The 25,268-nt window shown below is 44.3% G+C and overlaps 1 protein-coding gene across 1 annotated transcript in view; it reads left to right on the top strand.

The window, feature by feature from the left end:
* Window positions 1-276: 276 nt before the first annotated feature.
* Window positions 277-25,268, top strand: part of nmnat2 (nicotinamide nucleotide adenylyltransferase 2) — a 366,697-nt gene continuing 341,705 nt past the window's right edge. The window contains exon 1 of the mRNA XM_038793504.1: window positions 277-497. Within this exon, the coding sequence (XP_038649432.1) occupies window positions 413-497 (85 nt within the window). The 5' untranslated portion in view covers window positions 277-412. The remainder of the gene's footprint in view (window positions 498-25,268) is intronic.

Genomic DNA, 25,268 nt, shown 5'->3' on the forward strand with positions numbered 1-25,268 from the left:
AGTTTGTAGTTCCTCACAAGCGGTACTGGAGGAAAATGGGATTCAGATGATACACAGTAACGTCTCCCAGAGCAGCCAGAGCTCCAAACCAAAACACATGGTCATCCCCCTTTTGATCATTTTTACAACAGAAATGTCCTCAAATCCAAGCAGCGACAGTGTGATCGCAACGTTGAAATGCTGCGACCCTTAGACCCTTATGGGGTGGCCTGTCTGCACGCAACTCGCGGAGTGAGAAACTTTGGAGGCAAACGGGGGACATGAAACTAAAAAGTAAAGACATCCATAATCAATGGATGACGCAGTGTGTATGAAGAGCGATCCAGCCGAGACTGTAAAAGGGTCTGAGTGTCGCCGCACACTGCAGAGAACAGGAGAAAGGCACTGAAGGAGCACAGGGCGACTTGGCAGTATGGCCGAGCCCAGTAAAACCCACGTTATCCTGTTGGCCTGCGGGAGCTTCAACCCCATTACCAAAGGACATATTCAGATGTTCGGTAAGATTTCATTAACCTGCTCACTGCTGTCAATATTGCTGTTTCGTTTTAAGGCGAGACTGTCTTTTAAACGTCGCTCTGAATGAATCACTTATTGCATTCATTGATTGAGAAAAAAAGCCAGTGTCTGACGAAATAGCCTTTAATAGAGGAAGTTATTTGTAAAAGTGTTCATCCCGCAGGAGCTGCTCCTTCCCCTTTGTTCGCTGTCCAGGACCTATGGTGCTGAAAGGGAGGGACGGCAAATACTGCCTCAACCCACTTTCACCCGACTCCAGCAAGCCAAGCTCAGCGTTGCTACATGTATAATGGATAGTTGTATTGTTAGCAAAGCCCCCTGACATTGTCCACAGCCGGGGAGAATATATATCTCAATCTGCCCAGTAAACAGTTGCACCTGTCCTTTTTAGGCAGAATATATGTTTTTGGATACATTTTTCTTTTTTTGTGTGTGTGAATTTACTTGCGATTATCTAGAAAGGTTTATTTGCTTGCAATTATTTCCCCCGCTCTTTGTATCAAATTATGTGTTTTATGAAAAGTTTAATATTTGGCGGTGAATATGCATTGTTTGTTTAATTCTTTGGGGATCAGTCCGATGCTCAAAGTGCTGTGAAATGGGTTAAGATAAATACCCGATTGAATGGACGCTTCGATGAGGAATCCTGTAGAAATTGTTGGTGCTGAACAGACCGGTAGACGACCTAAGAACTTGATTGTTAATGTCCTTCTTGTCCCGAATAGAGACGGGGCTGTAATTTGCCGTGATTACTGTTGATGTGATCTTTCTGTATTAGAAAGAAACCGTGAATATTTCAACAGCTGCCTGATCAATGGGCTTCCAGTGCTCTCAGTTATCCGAAATAACCAGGAGACGGGGTTTTGTTATTGTGTTGAAGGTCTGATGGGAGGGTGGGCTTTAGCCGCTATGCACAACGATGGAGATGGTGAATGGTGAATACTAAAAGGTTTAAGGACGTTGAGAGGGAAGCTCCCAATGACATTTATTTGCAAATGTTGCTGACTGGGGCCTGAGCACTGGTGAGCTGTGGCAGTGGCTGGGCTACAGACTGCTTTTCTTCAGCACTTTCCATGTGACGAGCTTGGCATTCGGAGAAGTGGAAATTTCCAGTGAATCGCTGGGTTGGCTGGCGGCAACATCACGTCGGTTCCATTGAACACAAAATGGAACTCAGAAATAAACAGAGCTGAGCTGAAAAGACTGAGGGTGTTCTTCAAGAATGGAAGATTGAACATTTGCAGGCATTGCGGCCGCTGCAAGTACCCTGCCCGTTCGGATGTGCCCCCTTCTTACAGCGAGTGATGCCCTTTAATCGTCGGGGAATGATATAATTAGGTTCCACGTAAAATCAACAGGAGGCCATATTTTTGCTGTATTATTTCCATTCTGTTAATATTCGAGTAAACTTTCAATGCAGCGCTGGCTATCAGCAGGACATTGTCGCTGTCCAGGATGACCTTTAATGTTGAATAGGCATTTCATTTAAAAAAAAGATAGCCTCAAGGAGAACCCTTGGTAAAATGGCTGCGTTATAATATCTATACAATCGTTAGAATGTAATGGGCAGTAATCAATAACGTATTAACACGAGTATGACAAATCTGACTTTGTTATTGGCGGGTGTCTACAATTAAGGTGAAAACGTTTTTGCACAATATTATAATGAGCAAACGGATAAGTAGATTTTTAAAATTCTCCCCATGAAAGTAATATTGTTGAATTTTGAGGACATGTCTGAATCTGTACCAATTCCAGGTAGGCGATTCCATCACCGCGTAAGACTGAATATATAAAATGCTACCAAGAAGCTTAAGAAAGGGGAGGGATACAAGAATTACTGGTATTGTAAGATCTCCTGGGGTGTTCGTGGATATAAGCACTGATACATTCTGTACGTATGCACTGATGCAGAACGGATTTGTTATTACATTGCAGGCAGGTTGTTTACAGACAGACAGGCTGAGGTGAAATATTTCAGGCCCAGTTCAATCATTCAGGTTTATTTCAGAAATGATCTATGGTGAGGGTGCATATAAATGAGTACAATTAAAGGACCTAAAATTAGAACAGTTGTATTACAGGTTCATTTCTAAGTGAATTATTTATAAGTTTAGAGCTCTCACCTGTTTTACTGCTATGTATATTATCATTTCTCTGTAGCCTCAAGTCTAACCCTCCTCAATGAAAAGCTTAAGTCAGGATGAAAGTGGCCTTGTTACTAATTGATATGTTTAGATGATTAGAACTTTTTCTGCAGAGATTTCCAATATAATCTGCCATGAATTTGCTTGGGTTACTACAAAACGAGAGGTAATATGGTCTGAGAACCACAGAATTGTTACCGTGCAGAAGGAGGCCATTTGGCCCATGTCTGCACTGGCTCTCCAAACCAGCATCATGACCAGTGCCGTTCCCCTGCCTTTTCCTCATATCCCTACACATTGTTTCTATTCAAATAGTTATCCAATGTCCTCTTGAATGACTCAATTTGACCCTGCCTCCAAAACAGTTTCAGGAAGTGCATTCCACACCCCAATCACTGGCTGTGTGAAATAGTTTTTTTCTCACATCTTATTTGCTTCTTTTGCAAATCACTTTAAATCCATGCCCTCCCATTTTTAATCCTCTTGCGAGTGGGAACAGTTTCTTCCTATCTACTCTATCCAGCCCGCTCATGATTTTAAACATCTCTATCAAATCTCCTCTTGGCCTTCTTCTGTCCAAGAAGAACAGTTCCAATATCTACGCATAACTGAAGTTTTGCATTGCTGGAACCTTTCTTGTAAACCCCTTCTGCACTCTCCAATGTACTCACATCTTTCCTATAGTGTGGCACCCAGAACTGTACACAATATTCCAGCTGAAGTCTAACTAGTGTCTGGTATACATTCAGCATAACCTCCTTGCTCTTGTATTCTATGGCTCTATTAATAAAGCCCAGAATACTATACATGTTATTAACTGCTCTCTCCAGCTATTCTGCCACTTTTGATAACTTATGCACATTTACATCCAGGGCCCTCTGCTCCTGCAACCCCTTATCTTATATTCCCCCTTCCATGTTCCTCCTACCAGAATGCATCACCTCACACTTCTTCTAATTCTTTTTCAAATTCATTTACATGATGTGGGTGTTGCTTGTTGGGCCAGCATTTATTGCCATTCACTAGTTACCCTGCAGAAGGTAGTAGTGAGTTGCCTTCTTGAACCGCTGCAGTCCTTGTGGTGTAGGTACACCCAGTATGCTGTTAGGGAGAGAGTTCTAGGATGTTTCCCCAGTGACAGTGAAGGAACGGCGATATATTTGCAAGTCAGGGTGGTGAGTGACTTGGAAGGGAAACTCAAGGTCGTGGGGTTCCCAGGTATCTGCTGCTCTAGTCCTTCTGGATGGTAGTGGTCATGGGTTTGGAAGGTGATATTTAAGAAACCTTGGTGAGTCACTGCAGTGCATCTTGTAGATGGTACACATGGCTGCCACTGTTCGTAGTGGTGGAGGGTTTGAATGTTTGTGGAAGGGAGAGCAATCAAGTGAGCTGCTTTGTCCTGGATGGTGTTGAGCTTCTTGAGTGTTGTTAGAGCTGCACTCATCCAGGCAAGTGGAGAGTATTCCATTAGATTCCTGACTTGTGCCTTGTAGATGGTGGACAGGCTTTGGGGGGTCAGGAGATGAGTTACTGGCTGTAGGATTCCTAGTCTCTGACCTGCCCTGGTAGCTACAGTATTACGTGGCTAGTCTAGTTCAGTTTCTGCCCACTTCACCATCTTGTCTATGTCCTGTTGAAGTTCAACACTGTCCTCTTCACAGTTTACAATACTTCCAAGGTTTAACTTTGACTTGTCCCCTGCATGTCAAGATTTAGATCATTAATATATATTAGGATAAATGAGGATCCGCATACCTACCCCTGGTGAAGAGGGCTACAAACGTTCCTCCAGCCTGAAAAATACCCATTTACCATTACACTTTGCTTCCTATTATTCAGCCAATTTTATGTGGTACAGTATTGAATGCCTTGAGAAAGTCCATGGCCGATTCTCCGCCGACTGGAGATTCGGCAGCAATCGCGGCCACAGGGTCGCCGCTACGCTGGTCACGGGCTGTTGAAAGCGCCCCCCCCCCCCCGGCAATTCTCCATGCTCGAAGGGCCGAGTGCCCGCTGAGTTCCGCCGAGTCCTGCTGGCGTGGTACATATGGTCCTATCTGGCGGTACCTCGGAATTCTGGCTGCAGGGGCCATCCTGGTAGCGGGGCGGGGTGATCTGACTCCGGGGGTGGCCTCCACGGTGACCAGACCCGCAATCGGGGCCTACCAATCGACAGGCGGGCTAATTCCGAGGGGGGGGGGTGCTCTGTTCCTCCGCGCTGGGCCCCTGTAGGGCTCCGCCATATTGCCCGGAGGCCGGCATGGAGACGACAACCCATGCGCACAGCACTTCGGCGCCATACTAGCCCCCTAGGAAGGGGTGAATGCCTGGGCCTGGAGGCCCGTTGACGCCGGCATCGCTCGAGCAGGTTTTGAGCTGGCGTCAACGCTTGGCCAGAATTTCAGAGAATCCCACCCCATGTATTCCACATCAACAGCATCAACCTTTTCTCTTACCTCCTCAAAAAACTCCGGCAAGTTAGTTGAACACCATTTCCCCATTAGAAATCCATGCTGGTTCTTCCTAATCAACAAACATTTTTCTATGTGACATTTTTCTATCCTGACTAATTGTTTCAAGTAGCTTGCCCACCATTGACGTTAAACTGACTCGTCTGTAATTTCTGGAGCTATCCTGACAATATTTTTTGAACAAAGATGTAACATTTGCCAATTCTCCAGTCCTCTGGCACCTCCCCTGAATCTAGAGAAAACTGGAAGATTATGGTCAATGCCCCTGCAATTTCCATTCTCACTTCCTCCAATATATTTGCATGCATCTCATTCGGTCCTGGTGTTTGGTCAATTTTAAATATTGACAGTGTATTCAAAGCATCCTCCTTATCGATTCTGAACCCTTCTAGGGACAGATTTCCCTTGTCTGTCTCCATGACCTGCATCACATCTACCTCTTGGGATGCAATGTATCTACCTCTTGGGATGCAACCATATTCCTTTTACCACCCTGTTACTATTTATATGCCTATAGAAGGCTTTGGGATTCCCCTTTATGTTGGCTGCCATCTTTTCTCATAATCTCTCTTCATTTCTCTAATGTGCTTTTTCACCTCCCCTCTGGAGTATTCCTCTTGGCTAACAACTATGTTTTCTACCTGACAACTGTCAAAAGCACTTTTTATCTTCCTTCCCTTAATTTCTATCTCCCTTTTCATGCAGGGAGCTGTTATTTGTGAATAATTATCTTATGCTTTCTGCATATATATTTGCAGAATCTCAAAATATATTTTAAAAATAGTTTTTATTGCAAATCAAGGAGTTTAAAGAAGTTTGAATATAGAGTATTGGGGAACAACAGAAGCCACAGGCTCTGTGTGGGTCTAATGCCATTTATGTTGTGAATGTGAAGTGAAAATAAACCCGTTTAAAGTAGAGGAGAAATGCCGGCTTTATTTAATTTGGTTAATAAGGGAATATAAGGGCCACTAAATTATTCAAAAAGGCATTGATGATTATTATCAAACATTGAGAGCTTACAATAAACATTAAAGCTACTAGAATTTGGAAGAAAACCAAACTCATTTTTTTGAAAGATCAGCTATTAAGGAAGAATAATGTAAAATATGACAGGTAAAAGTGCAGAGATACACAATGTGCTGCAGAAGTGACCTCAGCTGGCTTGTAGTTAAAAATAATTCCTAATTGCTTTGTTACTGCAATAATTCAAAGGACTTAGTGGATATTTATGTCCTGAGATGCTATTTTGCACAATGCAAGATGAACATTCAAATTTTAGAACACGTTTTCCACTTTTTGATGGAAATGTAATGGCTGGATGAAGGGAAGTAGGGTGTAAAATATTATTGCATCAGCTATAAAAGCATATTAGCAGTAACTAGTTTACATTACATACAGACCTGGACTTTTCTTTATATTTGCATGGACATAGATATGTAGCCTGGAGACAAAGCAATTATCTGGCTTGGAAAGGAATCATGGAGTTTTGGGTTGCACGTGGGTTATGCGTGTAATCACAATAGGCCCAACTCGCCTCAATCTTTTACATCTGTCCATCAAACCCTTCATTTTGATCAATTTCTGCCCATAAAACTAATTGACCCAACTCCCAAATTTGAGTCTCCACCAAATGTCCATGGATCTCAATTTTTGTGTCCAAACTTTCAGACAGGGTAGCTAATTTGTTTGGCCTATTAGCTACAACTGTTTGAGCATTGTTTTAAAATCAATTTTTCCTGAGAGCTGCTCCATATTACCTTTCTATTTTGAATGGATTTTTATGGTTTCAATATGTCACATTAAAAGTTGAAAAGCCTCTCTGATTGCTGGATCTTTAACATGGTGTGTATCAATGATGGTTAAATGAGTTGAAATCTAAATTTAAGATTCAAAGAAGAAATATATTGGTCTGGATATGGCATTTCTTTGAGCCTCAATGATTACATGGAATTCCATTGATCTGTGGCCACATGCAGGTATTTTATGATTGGCTGTATACTCATGTTTTTGGGGGAATACTGGGACATGATTTGACATGAGCAAAGGGGGCAACCTCGGGCGCAATTTTGGGTGCAACATCCGGGTTGCTCCCAGGAAAGATACAGTGGCGCAGATCATCCAGTCAGTATTGATGCCACATGCATTGAACTTACCCGTGAAGACTTTTTGCAACCCTACCCTTTTAAGACCCTACCCGGGACTAATCAGCAGACATACAAGGAGAAGAAAATCAAGTGCAAAAGGGGATAGAAGGGAGAACACCCCCACTTTTCAGAATAGTAGCTGTTATTTTCAGGTATGATATTTAAAGGTCCAGGTCTTTCAGTAAGTGAATGTGTTTGTGAGTGGATGAGTGGGTAGTCAGGTCAAGGGGAGTAGTTGGGTGGAGGGTACTTGGGTCAGGCTAAGGGGTAGTTGGGTGTGGGGGTGGTTGGCCGGGCCAGGCAGTAGTCAGGTGAGGGGTGGGGTAGTAAGGTCAGGTGTTGCCAATTTGTACCAGAGACGCCAATAATGTTGCTCTTTTTAACTGGATACTGATATGACAGTTATTAATGATGATATTGCTTTTCAGAGTCGCCAGGTATCAGATGATACCATCACAAGGTTTAACCGGATATCGATCAAAGACCCAACAACCAGTTAGTTAGTTCAAGTTCAATGATAGTTTATTTTCACACAAGAATTACTTTGACATGCAATATAAAACACTACAAGCTAAATGACACCGAACACTACAACAACCTGTACTTAACTTCAGGCACTCGGCTTTATGCAGAGGAACAAGGCCTTTGTTCGGATCTTGCATGGCTGGGTCTGGAGAAATGACTTTGTTTCTGCTGGGCTCATCCGTCTGGTAGCGATCGTTGGTCTTGAACTTGCTTCTGGTCGTGGTATTGCAATTGGTATCAGGTGTAGGCCGGGCCAAGAGAGTGCCAGTGCACCGGGGCCAAAAGAGAGTGAACACATGGCAGCGTCTCTTTTTATCCTTCGGGGGTTTCGCACTCTGTTGGGCGGTCCTTAGCTTTGGACCCAATAATTCGGCAGGCTTCGATTACTGCCTTTGATTTTGGCCAAGGGCGGGTGCCTTGATGGCGGGGCATGTCCTGAGCGGTCATTGACCTTGGCTGTTTGGGCTTCCTGGGTGAAGGAATGGTGCCGATGAGTCTGTATCTATAAAAGATACCTGAGTACAAGTCTTTTATTCTGGGGAAATGGGCCATTATAATGCAAATCGGCTGGGGGTTTCGATAGTGTCTGGTTATCTAGTGACAAATATACACTTAAGCTCTGAGTTCGTCTGGATCTTGCATTGGCCATTTCCTGTGATTCTTTGCAAGTGGCCATTCTTCCCTTGTAAGTGGCCATCTCAGATGGCTACTCAGGCCATGGGGGTAGTGAGGTAAAGAGGGATTAGCTGGGTTTGCTTTGAGGGTAATTGGAGGGGGGGATTGTTGGGTCAGTGTGTGACAGGGCGGGTGGATAGTTGTGGTCCACAGTTTATTTATTCTGGCTAATTACTGAGTATGTATTAATCAGGTATTAATCAGTGTAACGTTTCCAGGGTAGGTATGCAGGTAAGTCCTGCGTATATGGACCAAGTCTCCAACACCAAACCCAGTATCAGTGACTTAGCTGGAGGACTCCAGGCAAGAAAATCAGCCCATTGGAAGTTTAAACTTCCCAAACTCTGTTGGTAGTTTTACAATTATTAGTTTTAGTGTGACTGCCATTTTGTAGTTTGAATGAATATGTTCTCTTGCTCATGTATTTGCTTTGTTTGATCCCTTGTTCCACACTGTAACCAATCGCTGTTTGTCGATGTACCATTTGTCAATGTACTCTGTTGATTATTCTTTTTGTCTGCTACGTACGTACTGTGTACGTTCCCTTGGCCGCAGGAAAATTATTTTCACTGTATTTCGGTACATGTGACAATAAATCAAATCAATCAAACCAAATCAAAGTTCTTAGCTAAAACTGATTGAAGCAATTTTAATTAAAAGCTAAACCAGTATTATTGGAAACCAGCCAGATTTGTTAAGTAGACAACCTTAATTGTGAGACAATTAAATAAGTAATTCATTAATATATATGTTAGAAAGACTGGACATGTAATTTGGAACACAAATGTTTATGGCTTTTGTAATTACAAGCATATTATTAACACTTGATTATTAATACAGACTTTTAAAGTGATGTGAGAGAACAATTAATGTGTGTTTCTCAGGCCACAGAATAAAGAGATAGCACGAATGTTAACCTTAACAAGTGGGGGAACCTGATCACAACTTGATAACAGACAGCTATGTTGACCAATTTTTGGTTGAGACCCCAGCCAACCTCCAAATACAAGATAGTGGGCACAATTTGATGGAAAAGAAACAGAGTCTCGGTTTGAGCACATTTAGTAGGGTGTTTCCCAGAGTTGCAGCACCGAGCACAATCCCACTACTAAATGGGACGCTGCTACATTTTTGGACCTCAGTGAGGGAACGCTCCGGTGAGGCTGTACTTAGACTCATTTCCTGCACTAATGAGATCTGGACCTCACACTGCGGTATTCGGACTCCCCCAAGACCCCAACCTACCAATTAGGGGGACGAGCCCACCGCACTCCACCTCATCAGGGCTGGGTGCCTCTGATCCCCGGCCTGGGCAAGAGGTCACCTGGGCACCTTGACACTGCCAGCCTGTTACCCTAGCAGTGCCCCTGCCAGCCTGGCAGTGCCACCTGGGCACCCTGGTAGTGGCAGGGTGTCCCTGCCAGCCTGGCAGTGCCTGATTGGCAGTGCCTGGGTGCCCAGGTGGTATCAGGAGTGTCAGGGTACCACACTGCCCAGAGTTCACCAACCTGAGACCCTGTCCCCCCAAGTGCGAATATGCCCGGCCCACGTTTGTGGTGTAAAAGGGCCACATTTTCCTAGCCCTGCAGGAGCCCACGCACCTCCGGGTCAGAGACTGCGCATGCGCATGGTGGCGGCCTCCAACGGCTGTGCTGTGCTCCATGGCGGACTCGGACCACGGAGCTGGACCCTGAAAATAAACCACCCGATTGGCTGCGCGCCTGATCCTCAACACCCACACAAACATTTCCCGGCCATGTATAAGCCCCCCCCCCCGCCCTCCGATCGGCCCGCCCCTACCAGAGCAGCTACGGACTGAGTCCGCAGCTGCCAGGCTAGTTTCCCTACTGGCTGGACCACATTAGTTCCACGCTCTCGGGGCTTCGGCTGGTCGGGGCAGAGAATGGCGGAGCGGGCCTCCATCAATGGCCCTAGGCAGGTGCTGGGTGGCGCGACGTACTTTCCAAGTACGCCGCTTTTCGGGGCCCGCAGAATCGGCGAACCGGCCCCAGGTGTATAGTCTGTGTGGCAAAATGGATTCTATGCCCCTGCGCAGGCCTCAATTTCGGCATTGGGGTGCAGAGAATCCAGCCCCTGGTCTGAGAAGGGTGGCAAGTTGTCTGTTCAATTGTTAAAATTAAGCTTTCTCTTCTCATTTAATTACTGCTAATTGCTGTTGATTAATACTTTGCTCTTTATCTGACTTGTTATGTGATTGGGGTTATGGGGAGAAGGCAGAAGAATGGGGATGCAAAAATATCAGCCATGATTGAATGGCGGAGCAGACTTGATGGGCCAAGTGGCTTAATTCTGTTCCTATGTCCTCTGGTCTTATGGTAACCTTTTTCATTTTTAATAAACTTTCCAAATTCATTCTTCAATGTACTCTTTCTTGCCATATCGTTAAGTTACGAGAACTTGATGTGATTTACAATAGGAGGGGTTATTGCAATCTTAATTGAACCCATAAATCTTATACTTCTGTGGGGTTTCCCTACTTATGTCCAATTTACCACAATCCAGATTTGAGCCAGTGTATTCAAAAGGAATTTGGCACAGATTTATTTTGGCAGTTTGCCATGTTTCTAATCATTCTGATTTACCATTCTCAGAACATATTTATGTATTTAAACCTGCATTCCCAAAGATTTTTTAAAATCCAGGATTTATTCTTAAAGATACAATTGAATATATAACTGAAATCAATTGCCAAAGGATTGGTTTAGGTTGATTTCAAGCGCCTGAAAATTGGAGGAAAATAATAACTGCTTGATTTCAAAATAATATGGTAAAAAAGGAGATAGGAGTGAGGGTGGATAACAATTATAGAAAAGTCAATTTTAGTTTGAGAAAATTTTCTGCAGTGATTGTTTTGTTGTTCAGATCTGTTTTGGAATGCATGGTGTATTACTGCGGGGGCTATTTGGAAACTGAAACAGGTTTCTCATTAATTTGCACAGATTATCAACATAGTGCTTATGAGTTGCCAGGTTGCTATTAAGGTCTCCACTTAACATGATCAGTAACCTGGGGCATAAAACTACAGGAAGACTTGAATTGGATAAGTTTATATCCAAAAGGCAGTATTGATGAACTCCTTAATTCGCCCCTTGTAGTTTCATAGTCACCTGGCTGTCCATTTGATGTCTACCTTCACCTGTCGCAGTTTGATCTTCTAGTCTTCAATGATATAGCAAACTATGCTTTCAATCATCCCAATTACTGTCATTGATTAACCTGTCAGTTCTATTAGTAATGCTCTGGTTTTTGTAGCATTGCATAGATAGATGGTGGTTATATTGAGTTTTATGGGTGCCAGCAAAAGACCCTGAATTGCTCAGAGTAAACATTAAAACAAACTGGACAGGAAATGAATGTGACCCTTGGAACAGTAATTAAGTAGATACAGCCACCAGTAGCCACAGATTGTTAATTTTGCAAGCATGTTGATTGATGGCTTACTGCAAAATTTGTGAATTCCATTGGTTGGCCCTGATTTTAAGCATGGGTGCTTCTAAAATCATGAGTTATTTTCTCTTATCGGTGACCTTAAAAGTTGTATTCTAAACTGTGCATGATGCTGTGCTGCCAGTGGTAATTCCAATGTTGTCTTGTGTGATTTATTGAACAAATAATTAAATGAGGTAGAGTGAAAAACAGTCATTGTATCAACAAACTCTCATCCCTTTGGCTAAGATGAGTGTGAGGTCAGGTGTGATGCCTGGATCTGGTATGTCTCTTTTGTGGGGACCATGGGCGAGATTTTGTGATCCTGAGGCTGAAGTGTGACGGCATCAACACGGCCTCAGGATCAGCAATTCTGGCCCCTACAGGGGGCCAGCACAGCATTGGAGCAGCTCACGCCGCTCCAGCTGCTGATCCCGGCGTCAAATAGGCAACAGGAGGTCGGCGCATGCGCACCGGCACCAACGTGCGCAATGCGATGTGGCTTCCTTCAACATGCTGGCCCCGATGGAACATGGCACAGGACTATAGGGGCCGGCGCAAAAGAAAGGAGGCCGTCAGCCAGAAAGGCCAGCCCGCTGATCGGTGGGCCCCGATTGTGGGCCAGGCCACATCGGAGGCCTCCCACCCCCGGGGTTGGTGCCCCGCTCCCCCCCACAGGCCTCCCTCCTACCCTTCCATGCCGAGTTCCCGCAGGCTGAAGGCAGATGTGGATGGCGCCGGCGGGTCTCGGCATTTTTACGACGGCCGCTCAGCCCATCCTGGGCCGTGACTTGGCGGTCCTGCGGAGAATTGCGTGCCGGCGTCGGGGTGGTGTGGCGCGATTCGCGCCGGTCGCGGGGATTCTCCGGCCCGGTCCTGGGCTGAGAGAATCCTGTCCCATGAATTGGATTCAATTCAATTTGGTTTTTGGAGCAGGCAAGGAGCTGGATTAGGGGTTTGCCCCTGTCCACACTCTGAGCTCTGGCTTGGTAACTCCGATGAAGTAACAAAACAAAGAATTCACCAAATGCTTTTCTTTGGTTTGGAATTATAGGAAGTCTTTCATACTCGTAGGAAAGTTAAAAGGGGGCAGCAGGGTAGCATGGTGGTTAGCATAAATGCTTCACAGCTCCAGGTTCGATTCCCGGCTGGGTCACTGTCTGTGTGGAGTCTGCACGTCCTCCCCCTGTGTGCGTGGGTTTCCTCCGGGTGCTCCGGTTTCCTCCCACAGTCCAAAGATGTGCGGATTAGGTGGATTGGCCATGATAAATTGCCCGTAGTGTCCTAATAAAAGTAAGGTTAAGGGGGGGGGGGGGGGTTGTTGGGTTACGGGTATAGGGTGGATACGTGGGTTTGAGTAGGGTGATCATGGCTCGGCACAACATTGAGGGCCGAAGGGCCTGTTCTGTGCTGTACTGTTCTATGTTCTATGTGTTTCATATAAGCTTGGCAGCACATTTATTCCTTTTCCTGTAATACTCCAGTAAATCACACTGATCAGCAGTTTGTGAAGACCAACAAACAAGGCAAATTTCATCACTTAAGGGAAGTAACATAATGCTAAATAGGTCAAACAAATGTTTGCCAGCATGGCAGTTTCTCCGAATCACATGTATTTAGCTTTAACTTTGAGGACAGATGAGTGTGTGTGGACTAGACTGTGTAGGGAGATTGTGCAGATGGATACATTTTTAACAAATATAATTCAGGGCAGAATTTCAGCAAGTGAAAACTGAAAATAATTAGTTTGAGACCTCAGTCTTTTTTGGCACAGTACTTTCCTCCTATGTTCTGCATTAGATTGGAGGTGATGATCTTCTTGAATTTCATCTATCACTTCAAAACATGTAGACATTTTCCATCAGTGAAATAAATATATTATTGAACAGCATCTACTTTAAATGGAAAAATGCTCAGAATTAATAACATAGTCCTTACATTCCTGAATTGTAATGCATTGTAATACATTGACTGACTAAACAAAACTAAAATCAGTTGAATATTGGTGTATAATTCATCAACTTAATTGTCTTCATCGATCAGAATTATCATATCAGTAAAGGTTCATATTAGAAATGAATGAAATAACATTCCATGCCGTTTATATATATTCTTTAAACTTCTGCTCTCCAACAATGTTCCGGGAGGTGGGATCATTTGGCAGGGGGAGGGGAGGCTAGAAACAATGAAATGATTTCAAATTTTATTAAAATAAGGTTCATGCCCACTGTGAATCTTGCATCGTCGCCGGTGAGGAGTGGGGAAAATTGGGAAACATGAGCTGGGATTCACCGATATCGCGGGCAAGTGTTGACGCCGGCGTCAAAACCGGCACGATCGACGCTGCCGTCAACAGGCCTCCAGACCCAGGAATTCTCCTCTTCTTCGGTGGCTAGAATGATGCTGGAGTGCTGTGCACTGCTCCGGCGCCGAATGCCAGCCCTACACGGCCGTCGCGGGTCTGCGCTTGCGCGCCATGGCCGTCTCCGCGCCGGCATATGCGCGTGGTTGCCGTCTCCGCACCGGCCCCCCCTTATCACCCTCACCGCCAATCCTGCCGGTGACGAGGGCGGCCGCAAGATTCCACCCTCTGGATCAATGGAAAATACAGGAAACTGAGTACTGAGAAATTTGGGATTTTAGAAACGATACATAGAATTATTTCTTATTTGTGACATTGACCCTCTTTACTATTCTGCTGTTTGCCTTCATTTATCATTTCTAACATTGGAAGACATCAGGAAGTTTGTTTCTTCATGTGATGCCATCCATTGTGATCAAAAGGTTTGAGACCCTTCTCTCCGGTTACCCTGTGGTTTAGGGAAAGTATGTATTGATTGAGATAAGAAAAAAAGCTGAGAACAATGAAAATGCATTAAAGGTTGATAAATGTCTGAAACAGAAAGAATGATTTAAGTCTCAACTTGCTGAGAATTCCATTGTGGGTTTTGTTCGGCTATTAGATTTTTAGAATGTTTATATTCTAACAACTGACACCAAGGTGCTAAACAATAGATCCTGTCTTGCATCATATTTCAGGATAACATTTTTGCATTACATAATACATATATAAAATATACATTATACAATGAGTTAAAAATAAAACACTATTACTTGCTTCTGACTGAATTGCATTAATCTTTATCATAGAAAACCGACAGCGCTGAAGGAAGACATTTGGCCCATCGAGTCTTCACTGGCCCTTTGAAAGAGCACCCTGGCTAGGCTGATATCCCACACTATCACCGTAACCCCAACCTAGGGCCAATTTAGCATAGCTAATCCACCTAACCTGCACATCTTTGGATTGTGGGAGGAAACCTACACAGACACAGGCAGAAAGTCTGCACTAGCACCTGAGGTTGGAATTGAACCCGAGTTCTTGGAGCTGTGAAGCAGCAGTGCTAACCATTGTGCCACCCTAGGAGTATGCAATATTAGATACTGTTTGGGGAGAAGCTACCAACTCGGTAGGTGATTTAGCTCCCTTTAATTATTGCCTGTAACCAAAATTTATTCAAGTCTGTCTGGTACTTTTGGTTTTGAAATGATACTTGGAGAACTTTGCCAGTTAAAAATAATTTAAGCCCTTTCCGCCTGTGGTTGTATTAACTATTAGTTGTTTCCTAACCTAGGAAATCTCCAGTGCAGAAAACTCCACTTACTAGTGTGAATGCTATAATTACTGGCCTGTTGAGAAAGAATTCAGTGCTCATCAAAAAAGCAAGCCCATATTTAAGAGAAATGAGAAGTATCGCTGGCTATTAGGATGTTTGGTTTACTCAGTTCAGCTGTATTTCTATATCTTGCTGGTCTCTGTTAAGTCTACTGCTAAGTTTATATGTCTAGGCTCATAGGCCATAAAATGTTGACATTTTGACAATCAAAATAGATAGGGATGTTTTGTGTTTTATTGCTGCTTGGGTTTCTTGCCACACCATGTGACAAATATGAGCATTGAATCTCTGATATACCATCTGGACCATTTCACAGATCAGATTGTGGATCTGGAATCACGTGTAGGTTAGACCAAGTAAGGATGGCAGGTTTCCTTTCCGAAGTGCCATTTGTGAATTAGATGGTGTTTTACAACAATTGTTACATAGTCATCATTGCTGGGACTATCTTTCAATTCCTGAATTATTAATTGAATTTAAATTCAACCATTTGCTATGAAGGGATTTGAACCTATGTCCCCAGAGCATCTTTGGATTACTAGTCCAGTGACAAGAGCACTTTACCACTGTCGCCCTCTCTGTTAAGCAACCCCCAGTGTATTATCACTGGAAGGCAACCTTTTTAAAATTGCTGACTGAATTTTCTACCGTGAAGGTTGAGCAATTCATCCCATGATCTTCAGTGCAATTATCAGAGCTGACCAATCCCATGTGAAGCTTTTATCAAGAATTTCTGAGAGACTAGTAAAAGCAACTTTCCTTTCTATATTTATTTTCCAATCTCTTAATCCTTTCTGGGACTTAAATTTCCGGGCATTATTAGATTGTTCTATATTGTTGGAGGTGCCACCCGAAAAAAGGGTTGCCCACAACAACAATATGCTGGGAACAGCCTGAAGGTGAGTGTTGGGACCTCTGCTCTCAGGAACCTGACTTCATGAACTGCAGGCCAATCAGATTGGCATCAGCAGCTGACTAGATCCAGCAGTGCCAGAATGCAGTAATGGCTGCTGATCGGACTACAAGACAATGGTCACACATATCCATCTTTAAGGTAAGCCTGGGGTTTTGGTCAGGGAGGGACCAGGGACCCTGGTAAGGGAAACGGTGTGAGGGTCCTTAATCAGTACATTTAATGAAATGTATTATCATTGAATTCCTATTGTAATCATTCATTTGTTGACACCGTAGCTATAATGGAGCCACTGGCATCAACTTGCTTCTTTCAAGCCTCCTTCAGTCCAAATTCCAATGTTCCAAATTTTCTTCTTACTCTTTCATTTTTACACTCCATTTCTCATAGAATCATAAAATTTACAGTGCAGAACAAGGCCATTGAGTCCATTCAGTCTGCACCGGCCCTCGGAAAGAGCACCCCACTTATGCCCACGCCTCTACCTTAGCCCCGTAACCCAGTAACCCCACCTAACCTTTTTGGACACTTAAGGAACATTTTATCATGGCCACTCCACTTAACCTGCATATCTTTGGCCTGTGGGAGGAAAGCGGAGCACCTCCTAGAGGAAACCCACACAGGCATGGGGAGAAAGTGCAAGCTTCACAGACTTTCACCTGAGGTTGCCCCCCGAGCAAGGTGTTTGTTTGCAATGTTTGTAATTGGCTATCTTTCTGTCTCTAAGTGTACTTAGCCATCCCATTGATCCCTAAACTTCTACTATAGATCCAACTCACTCGTTTGTCTTTCTGCCCATCCAGCTGATTCTGAGAATCATCTGCGATAGACATTTATTGAGTCAACACTTGTATCCATCAAGTCCAAAATTCCACACCAGTAACTATCCTAATTGTTTTTCTGCTTCATGCTGATGCTTTTAGTTCAGACCAGGCACTACTTTAGTCACTGGTCATGCCTCTTGCCATAGCTAATCTAACCTGTATTTCATTCTGGGATGTAACTTTGGTGTTTATCATTGAGCCACGGTATTTGAGATTGTTCATTAGCTCTATCCCAATGTTTCCAATCCTGACTTTTTCATTACCATGTCATTGTAACGTTTGTTCAATAAATGAAGGACGTGCTCTGATATTTTTCAAAAATTGCTGCTAACTTTTATGAATCAACCTAAAATTTTGCACTGTTTATTTATTTTAGTTTTGAGGGATTTTGAGACGTTTCTTTGAAATCGATTAGTTGACGTAAACACTTTGAGGTAAAAGACATTGGGCAGTAAACTGAATTCAAATTCTCCTTTGTATGTCTGAAAGCTGGTCCATACTGATGGAGCAAGGCTTTCCTTCCATGATTGCTAAGATTGCATATGTCAAATTCCAGCTCCCAAAAAAGGAGAAAGCACTCAATAATTTGCCACTAATTAAATAGCTACAGAAAGTACAAGAATGTCTGCATTGGGAAATTTCCCATGTTGTCAGGCTTGAAGTCTAGTTTGAGACAGGCCACTGAAAAATCAAACTATTAACTGTTATATTGATACTAAATTAGATTACAAACCATTTCAATATAATATATACTGCATTTAGATTTATTAATGGGAATGTGTATTGACCCACAGTGGAAATCAAATGAGAATTATTTTGAAATCATGTATATTGAAGCCAATAATTTTACAATTTTTGACAATTTAAATTTTAAAGTATTCTGTTTTAGAGTCTTAAGCCCTCTTCAGGACCATGGCGGAGGGGGGGGGGGGGGGGGGGGGGGGGGGGGGGGGGGTCGGTAATTGATCTCCCCGTGGGCTTTGTAAAATATGAGATCCCGTGGTGAGTCGGCCGTCCATCTGTGCCTCATTAGTGGGACCTTTAATTGAAGCTCCCAGACCCAGACGGGCAGTTTTCAATGGTCCTGAGCTGGGCCATTTCTGTTCTGGCCGCAGTAACGGCTTTATTTTCAGTTTAAAATACACCGGTTGAGCCTTTCACTCCGTGCCTCCTGGAATTATTGCACTCATAATTTTTGTAGCTTAACAATAACAGGATGGAAAAATCTAGAAAGCATCATCCATTCCTCACATGCATTTCTGCTGAAACCACTGTTCATTTATCTGTTCATTTCCCCAAACTTGGATCCAGCTATTGTGATACAGGGAGACTATCATCACACCTCAGCTGTGTTAACAATTACTTGCAAACATTCATATGAATATACGGATGCATTAGGAGCAAGAGTGTGCCCTTCAGCCTGCTCCACCATTCAGTAAGATTATGGTTGATCTGATTGTATCTCAACCCAACATTCCTGCTTACCCCCCCCCCCCCCCCATTATCTTTCACTCCCTCGTTAATCAAGAATCTATCTAGCTCTGCCTTAAAAAATTTCAAAGGCTCGGGCGGCACGTGGCACAGTGGTTAGCATTGCTGCCTACAGCACTGAGGACCCAGGTTTGAATCCCGGCCCTGGGTCACTGTCTGTGTAGAGGTTGCACATTCTCCCCGTGTCTGCGTGGGTCTCAGCCCCCACAACCCAAAGATGTGCAGGACAGGTGGATTGGCCATGCTAAATTTCCCCTTAATTGGAAAAAAAAAATAATTGGGTACTCTAAATTTATTTTTGAAAATATTCAAAGACTCTGCTTCCACACCTTTTGAGGTGAAATTAATCATGCCTTTGCCACTAACTTTAGGATATTAAAAAAATGAGGCTAACACTTTGCGATGGAGTGTCGCCAACTTGATACCAGTCTTTGGATCACCTAAAGAAATACCGATGAGTAAGCCTAATATCTTTGGCACAAAATTAGAAAGTATCAGTTTGGGGACTGTCTTTCAAACTTTTTTTCCCAGGACCCACTTACCTACTGACCAACCTTCGCGACCCACAGTGGCTGATGTTCGTGACACGCCATTTTTGCTTACCTTTAATGCAACAGGTGAGCCTTCTTGGTCATCATGATCTCACTTGCTTTATCATACAATGTTATATTTCTGCTAAGGACCTCAGCTGATGATTTAAATTCTTGCTGCATCCTTTGAAAAAACTCGAGCGGCTTAATCTTCAAATGCCTTTGAATGTTTGAAGGTTTTAAATATTTATTTGCCAGTGCTTCCCTGAATATAATACACATGGGCTTTGCATCCTGAATTGCACAGGCACAATTAACAAAGTCATACCTCAAGAAATCATCTTTCCCGATTTCAGTTTTTCTGTGTTTACTATGTAAGGATCCTTCTTCATGATTACCTTATTTCTCCCTTCTTTATTTTTGCCGTTATCATTTTAATCCATGGATGCTTAATGGACTTGTATCTTTAAGTCAAGCAGCAGAGAGAGTGAAGAACTCATGAAGTTGCTGATGCTGCTAGTTATTGAACTGCAAAACTCAGACTTCTTGGCACCCGAGAGATGGAGTAGGACTCGATTCAATTGGTCAGCTGGTTGCCAATGAATTGGCCAAAAGGCTGTATTCTGCCCGGTAACAGATGGTAATTAGATCCCGCCTGAGTGGAATGATTTTCAGAGACCCAAGGGAAGCAGAGTTGAGATTGGACACACTGGGACAAGGGCCTCTCACTCCCTCACTCTCTCGAAAGGCCGTGAGTTGATATATTCCTGCATCTAAATAGAGCATGAATGAATTAATCCACTGATTCCATTACAGGTTGCCCTGGATCTGAAAGCTTACTTTGAAGGAAGGTCTGCTTAAAGCAAACCATCTGAAACAAATAATCTTTTCCCTTTTACTTATTATTTTCACCCCTCTCCTCCCTCTGTGCTTGTCTGTCTTGTGTGTGTGTGTGTGTGTGTGTGTGAGTGTGTATACAGAGAGTGAGGGCATTTTAAAGTGGGGGGATTAGGAATTAGATAATAGTTAACCAGTTGTATTTGCTGCATACTTCATTATAGTTCTTGCAATTGTGTTTAAATTTACTAACCTGGTGACTGTAATTATTGGGCAGCCAATGGCCAAAGACTTTGGTATTTTTCTAAGAATTATTGGTTAATTCAATTGACCTGCGACTCCGGGTCAAGGGGGGGCTGGAATTGATCGCACCCTTGCCCAGAGTGTCACAATGACAACAATCCATCTTCAGTTCTTCACAGTCCTGTTGCCTTGCTTGATTACAGCGAGAAAATGGAGGAATCTCTCCGCTGTGATTTTGCATCAAAAGCATGGACATATGGGGTATGTGACGGCAGTGTACATGCTGGGCGTGTGGCCTGCTCTCTGCCACCGCTTCTGGCTAGAAGACTATCATTCTACTTGAAAGCCGGTCGCAGCTGGCTTTCTCAATTTAAAAGCAGGTCATGGCTGCTGAGTGCTTCTCCCGTGATAGAGAACACCGAGACCCATCACACTGTGACTCTCCCAACACATGCCCAAGTTCCACCCGCAGGTCGCGACACACAGTTTGAAAAACCCTGCTTTAGGGTAAGAGGGAGATGGTATGGATTTGTGCGCAGAAGATTTTTCTTAACACATTTCAGTGGAGTTCTTTGTTAACAATGGAAATGCTATGGATTATGTGTCTCCATTTGACATGTTCGAAAAATCCATCTAGAGTTATGTGTGAAAAGGCAAGGGGCGGGATTCTCCGACCCCCTGGGGGTTCGGAGAATCGCCTGGGGCCGGCATCAATCCCACCCCCGCCATGTCCCGAATTCTCTGCCCCCCCCGAGATTTGGCGGGGGCGGGAATCGCCACGCGCTGGTCGGCGGGCCCCCCGCGGCGATTCTCCGGCCCGCAATGGGCCGATCTCCCGCTGCTGACAGGCCTCTCCCGCCGGCGTGGATTAAACCACCTACCTGACCGGCAGGATTGGCGGCACGGGCGGGCTCTGGGGTCCTGGGGGGGGGCGCGGGGCGATCGGACCCCGGGGGGTGCCCCCACGGTGGCCTGGCTAGCGATTGGCGGGCGGGCCTGTGCCGTGGGGGCACTCTTTTTCTTCCGCCTTCGCCATGGTCTTCACCATGGCAGAGGCAGAAGAGACCCCCTCCCCTGCGCATGCGCTGGTATGACGTCACCAGCCGCTGATGCTCCGGCGCATGCGCGGGCTTACGCCGGCCGGCGAAGTCCTTTTGGCCCCGGCTGGCGTGGCGCCAAAGGCCGTTCACGCCAGCCGCCGGAGCGGGAACCGCTCCGGCGCGGGCCTAGCCCCTCAATGTGGTGCGGCCCAACACTGGAGTGGTTCCGCCACTCCGACACGCCGGGACCCCCCGCCCGCCGGGTAGGGGAGAATCCCGGTCAAGGTTCTGAGATAGATCGAAAATTGACTAAATCAGAGAAAGTAAAACATGGATGTGGATGGAAGTTGATTGATATTGCAAGTGGTGATCAGTTGGTGCCATTAGATATATGCTGGCCCATCACTATTTGTTGTGCATAGTTTTGAACTGGGAACAGAAACAAAACTATCTGAATTTGCATCTTACACAAAATTAAAATCCGAAGTAGAAGGGAATGGCTTAACGTTTGTACAAAAGAGGTTAAACAGAGGCTAGGAAAATAGTCTGGCAAACGTTGACAAGCCTCAGATCATTTATTCTGAAGAAGAGAAAGTTCAAATTAAGTTTATTAAGGGAAAAGATACATTGAAACCTGAATTCTGTTCCTCAACCCTCCTGCATGTAGTGGCACCACTCATCTTCACTTCTCTCCTTGCAAACACACACTAGCCTCTATATGATTCCTGGCTTGGGTTACTGTCTGTGTCCTGAAAGATGTACTGTTAGGTAAATTGTACATTCTGAATTCTCCCTCAGTATACCCGATCAGGCACTGGAATGTGGCGACTAGGAGATTTTCACAGTAACTTCATTGCAGTGGTTATGTAAGCCTACCTGTGACACTAATAAAGATCATTATTATTTGAGAAGGCACTGGCCCTTGTCAACAAGCCATGGGAATGAACAAACCTTTTAAGTTTTTAACAGAAAATTCTTTTCGAAGGTTACAACTTTCATGCCATACTTTAATGCCAAGGCCTAGGCTCTGGAACTCCCTCTGCAAAACTTTCCATCTCTCTAACGCTCTTTCCTTTAGGATAGTGCTTGAAGTCGTCCTCATTAACCAAGCTTTTGGTGATCTTCCCTATTACTGTGTCTGTTTGATAATGCCCCTGTAAAATGCCGTGATGTTTTGCCATGGAAAAGGTGTTATATAAATACAATGTTACTGCTTTATCCATAGCTGGTACAAGCCATTAAAATTATTTGGGGTGGGGTTATATCAAAAGCTGTGACTTGCCTTCTTTCCACAAGTAACCAAAAGGCTATTTATCTCAAACATTATTAGATTTACCAATAATTGGAAGCGCTGGCTAAAGGCCTGTGTTTAGAACCAGCTCCACTATTGATGCACCTTCTGTTCTTCCAGGCATTCTAATATGCAAAATTAAAACCACACAGTTTATAGATACTCTTCGAGTGTAATTTCTGTGCTGCATGTTACATGGTTATCCATTCAATCATGTTCTGTCATTTGTATGAATAACTGTGAGGTGATCTTTAATGTGAAGAAACTTTGTAAAATGACCTTTTTGAAGTCCAGCGTCTTCTGTTCTGTAGATGCTATTAACTATCAGAAAATAAATTAATTTTGTTCTTTTTCCTTGTATTAAAAATGAATAAAAGCTCAACAATAATTTAGTAGTGGAACATAAGCTGTGAGAGCCATCAGCATCCAGCTACATACTCTCTGAAAATCTTTTCATATAATACCTACAGTCCAGAAATAGGCCATTCAGTCAATCAAGTCTTCACCAACCATTTAAAAGACCATCCTAGCTAGGCCCTATCCCCTCCCTGTAACCTCACCCTAAGGGGCAATTTAGCATGGCCAATCCACCTAACCAGCACATCTTTGACTGTGGGAGGAAACCGGAGCACCCGGAGGAAACCCACGCAGACACGTGGAGAACGTGCAAACTCCATCCTAAACCCTTTCCTCACAAGCTGCTTTCCAACTTAATAAATCTCCTCAACGTACATCAAAACTACATTTGTACACCTCTCAAACTCTTCCACTATTTCTTGGTCCCTTTTGTTGCCTCTGAGATGCTGAATAAATGCAAGTTATTTGATAGAATCTTACCAGAAAGTTGCATAGACCAGTTTTCTCTCCTGATCTTGAGCCTCTCTAAAGAAAAAAGATGAGTGGCCATGGTTTACGCTATCACTCTGGTGAGGTGGAGTCTGGTAGAGTCAGCACCCGGCTCTATAGATATGGGAAGCCCTTTAAAGATGATGCCCTGATCAGCACTGAAATCTAATGGCCCCGCGTCACGGAGGTATCAAGGGCTCTCCTCACTCTCCCTGACAATCATAGCTGGCATTTCCCCCCACCCCGCTACACCCCTCTGCCCCTTGCCCATTAATCAATCGCTGGAATTCCACCACCCTCCATCAATCATTGCTGGTATTCCAACACCACCCCCCCCCCCCCCCCCCCCCCCCCCAACACCACAGAGGTAATACCGGTCTTCCACCTTCCACCTCAGTGTCCGCTTCCCCCCCGCCCAACAACTACACATGAATGAACCGCTTCCCCCCCCCCCCCCCCCAACTACCCCCACCCCCCCCCCCCCAACCGCCCCCCCTCCCCGCCATGATTCCTTCCACTAGGGCCTGCTCTGGCACAGTCGATGGCACTGCCAGGTTGGCACACTCAGAGACCTCGACTGATTCGTGTTGGGCCAAACCTGACATAATGTCAGCGAGGTGAATATTTAATAAGGGGGGGGGGGGTGGGGGATCATGTGGCGGGGAGGGGCATTAATAATATTTAAATTCATTCAAATCTATTTTAATGATGCTCCTGGCCTTTGTGGATCATCGTGACATCGCTGGAGCGGGCTGGGTAAATTGGAAATTCGGTTCTCTCCAAAGAGATTGCGTTTCCCAATTCTCTCCAGATATTGTGCCCGTGTCGCCGATCCTGAGCACGCCGAGTGCAGACTCAAAATCCAACCATCCCCCCCCCCCCCATTGCACTTTGTCACATTTAATAGTAATACTGACATGGTTGGAAACAATTGGCAATGTTATAAAGATAGTGGAACAATTCCCTATGTTTGCTATTTCTGTCAAAATAAACATGCTCTTAAAGAGCAACTTCCTACAAAGAATTACATGGAATCTTCAGAACAGAAACAGACCTTTCAGCCTGGAACAATAATCCAGACAATGAGTTTCAGCTTGAAAATAAATCTGGAATGAAAAAAATGATATCAGTAAAACTGACTATGAAGCCGTCAGATTGTTCACTGATGTCCTTCAGGGAAGGAGACTTGCCATCTTTACTTGGCCTGCCTATTTTTGATTTCAGTTCCACACCAAGTGGTTGCCTCTCAAACTGCCTTTGAAGTGGTCCACGATAGTGACATTTAAGGGGCATCTTGACAAATACATGAAGAGGATGGGAATAGAGGGATACGGACTCAGGAAGTGCAGAAGATTTTAGTTTAGATGGCAACATGGTCGGCACAGGCTTGGAGGGCCGAAGGGCCTGTTCCTCTGCTGTACTTTTCTTCGTACTTTGTTCTTTGTTAATGAAGTGTATACAGACAGCCACTAGAGGGAGCTAGTCCTATGAGTATATAAGGGATGACGATGAGTCTTGTGGGTCATACAGAAGGACAGATGAAGCATGAGAGAGAGAACAGTTCTGTAATTAAGAGTTCTGTTAGTTAGAGATAGCATAGTTTAATGTAGAAACCTTGGGTGGAATTCTCCCATAGGGAGACAAACAG

This window comes from Scyliorhinus canicula, chromosome 4, assembly GCF_902713615.1.
Source record: "Scyliorhinus canicula chromosome 4, sScyCan1.1, whole genome shotgun sequence".
Classification (NCBI taxonomy): Eukaryota; Metazoa; Chordata; class Chondrichthyes; order Carcharhiniformes; family Scyliorhinidae; genus Scyliorhinus; species Scyliorhinus canicula.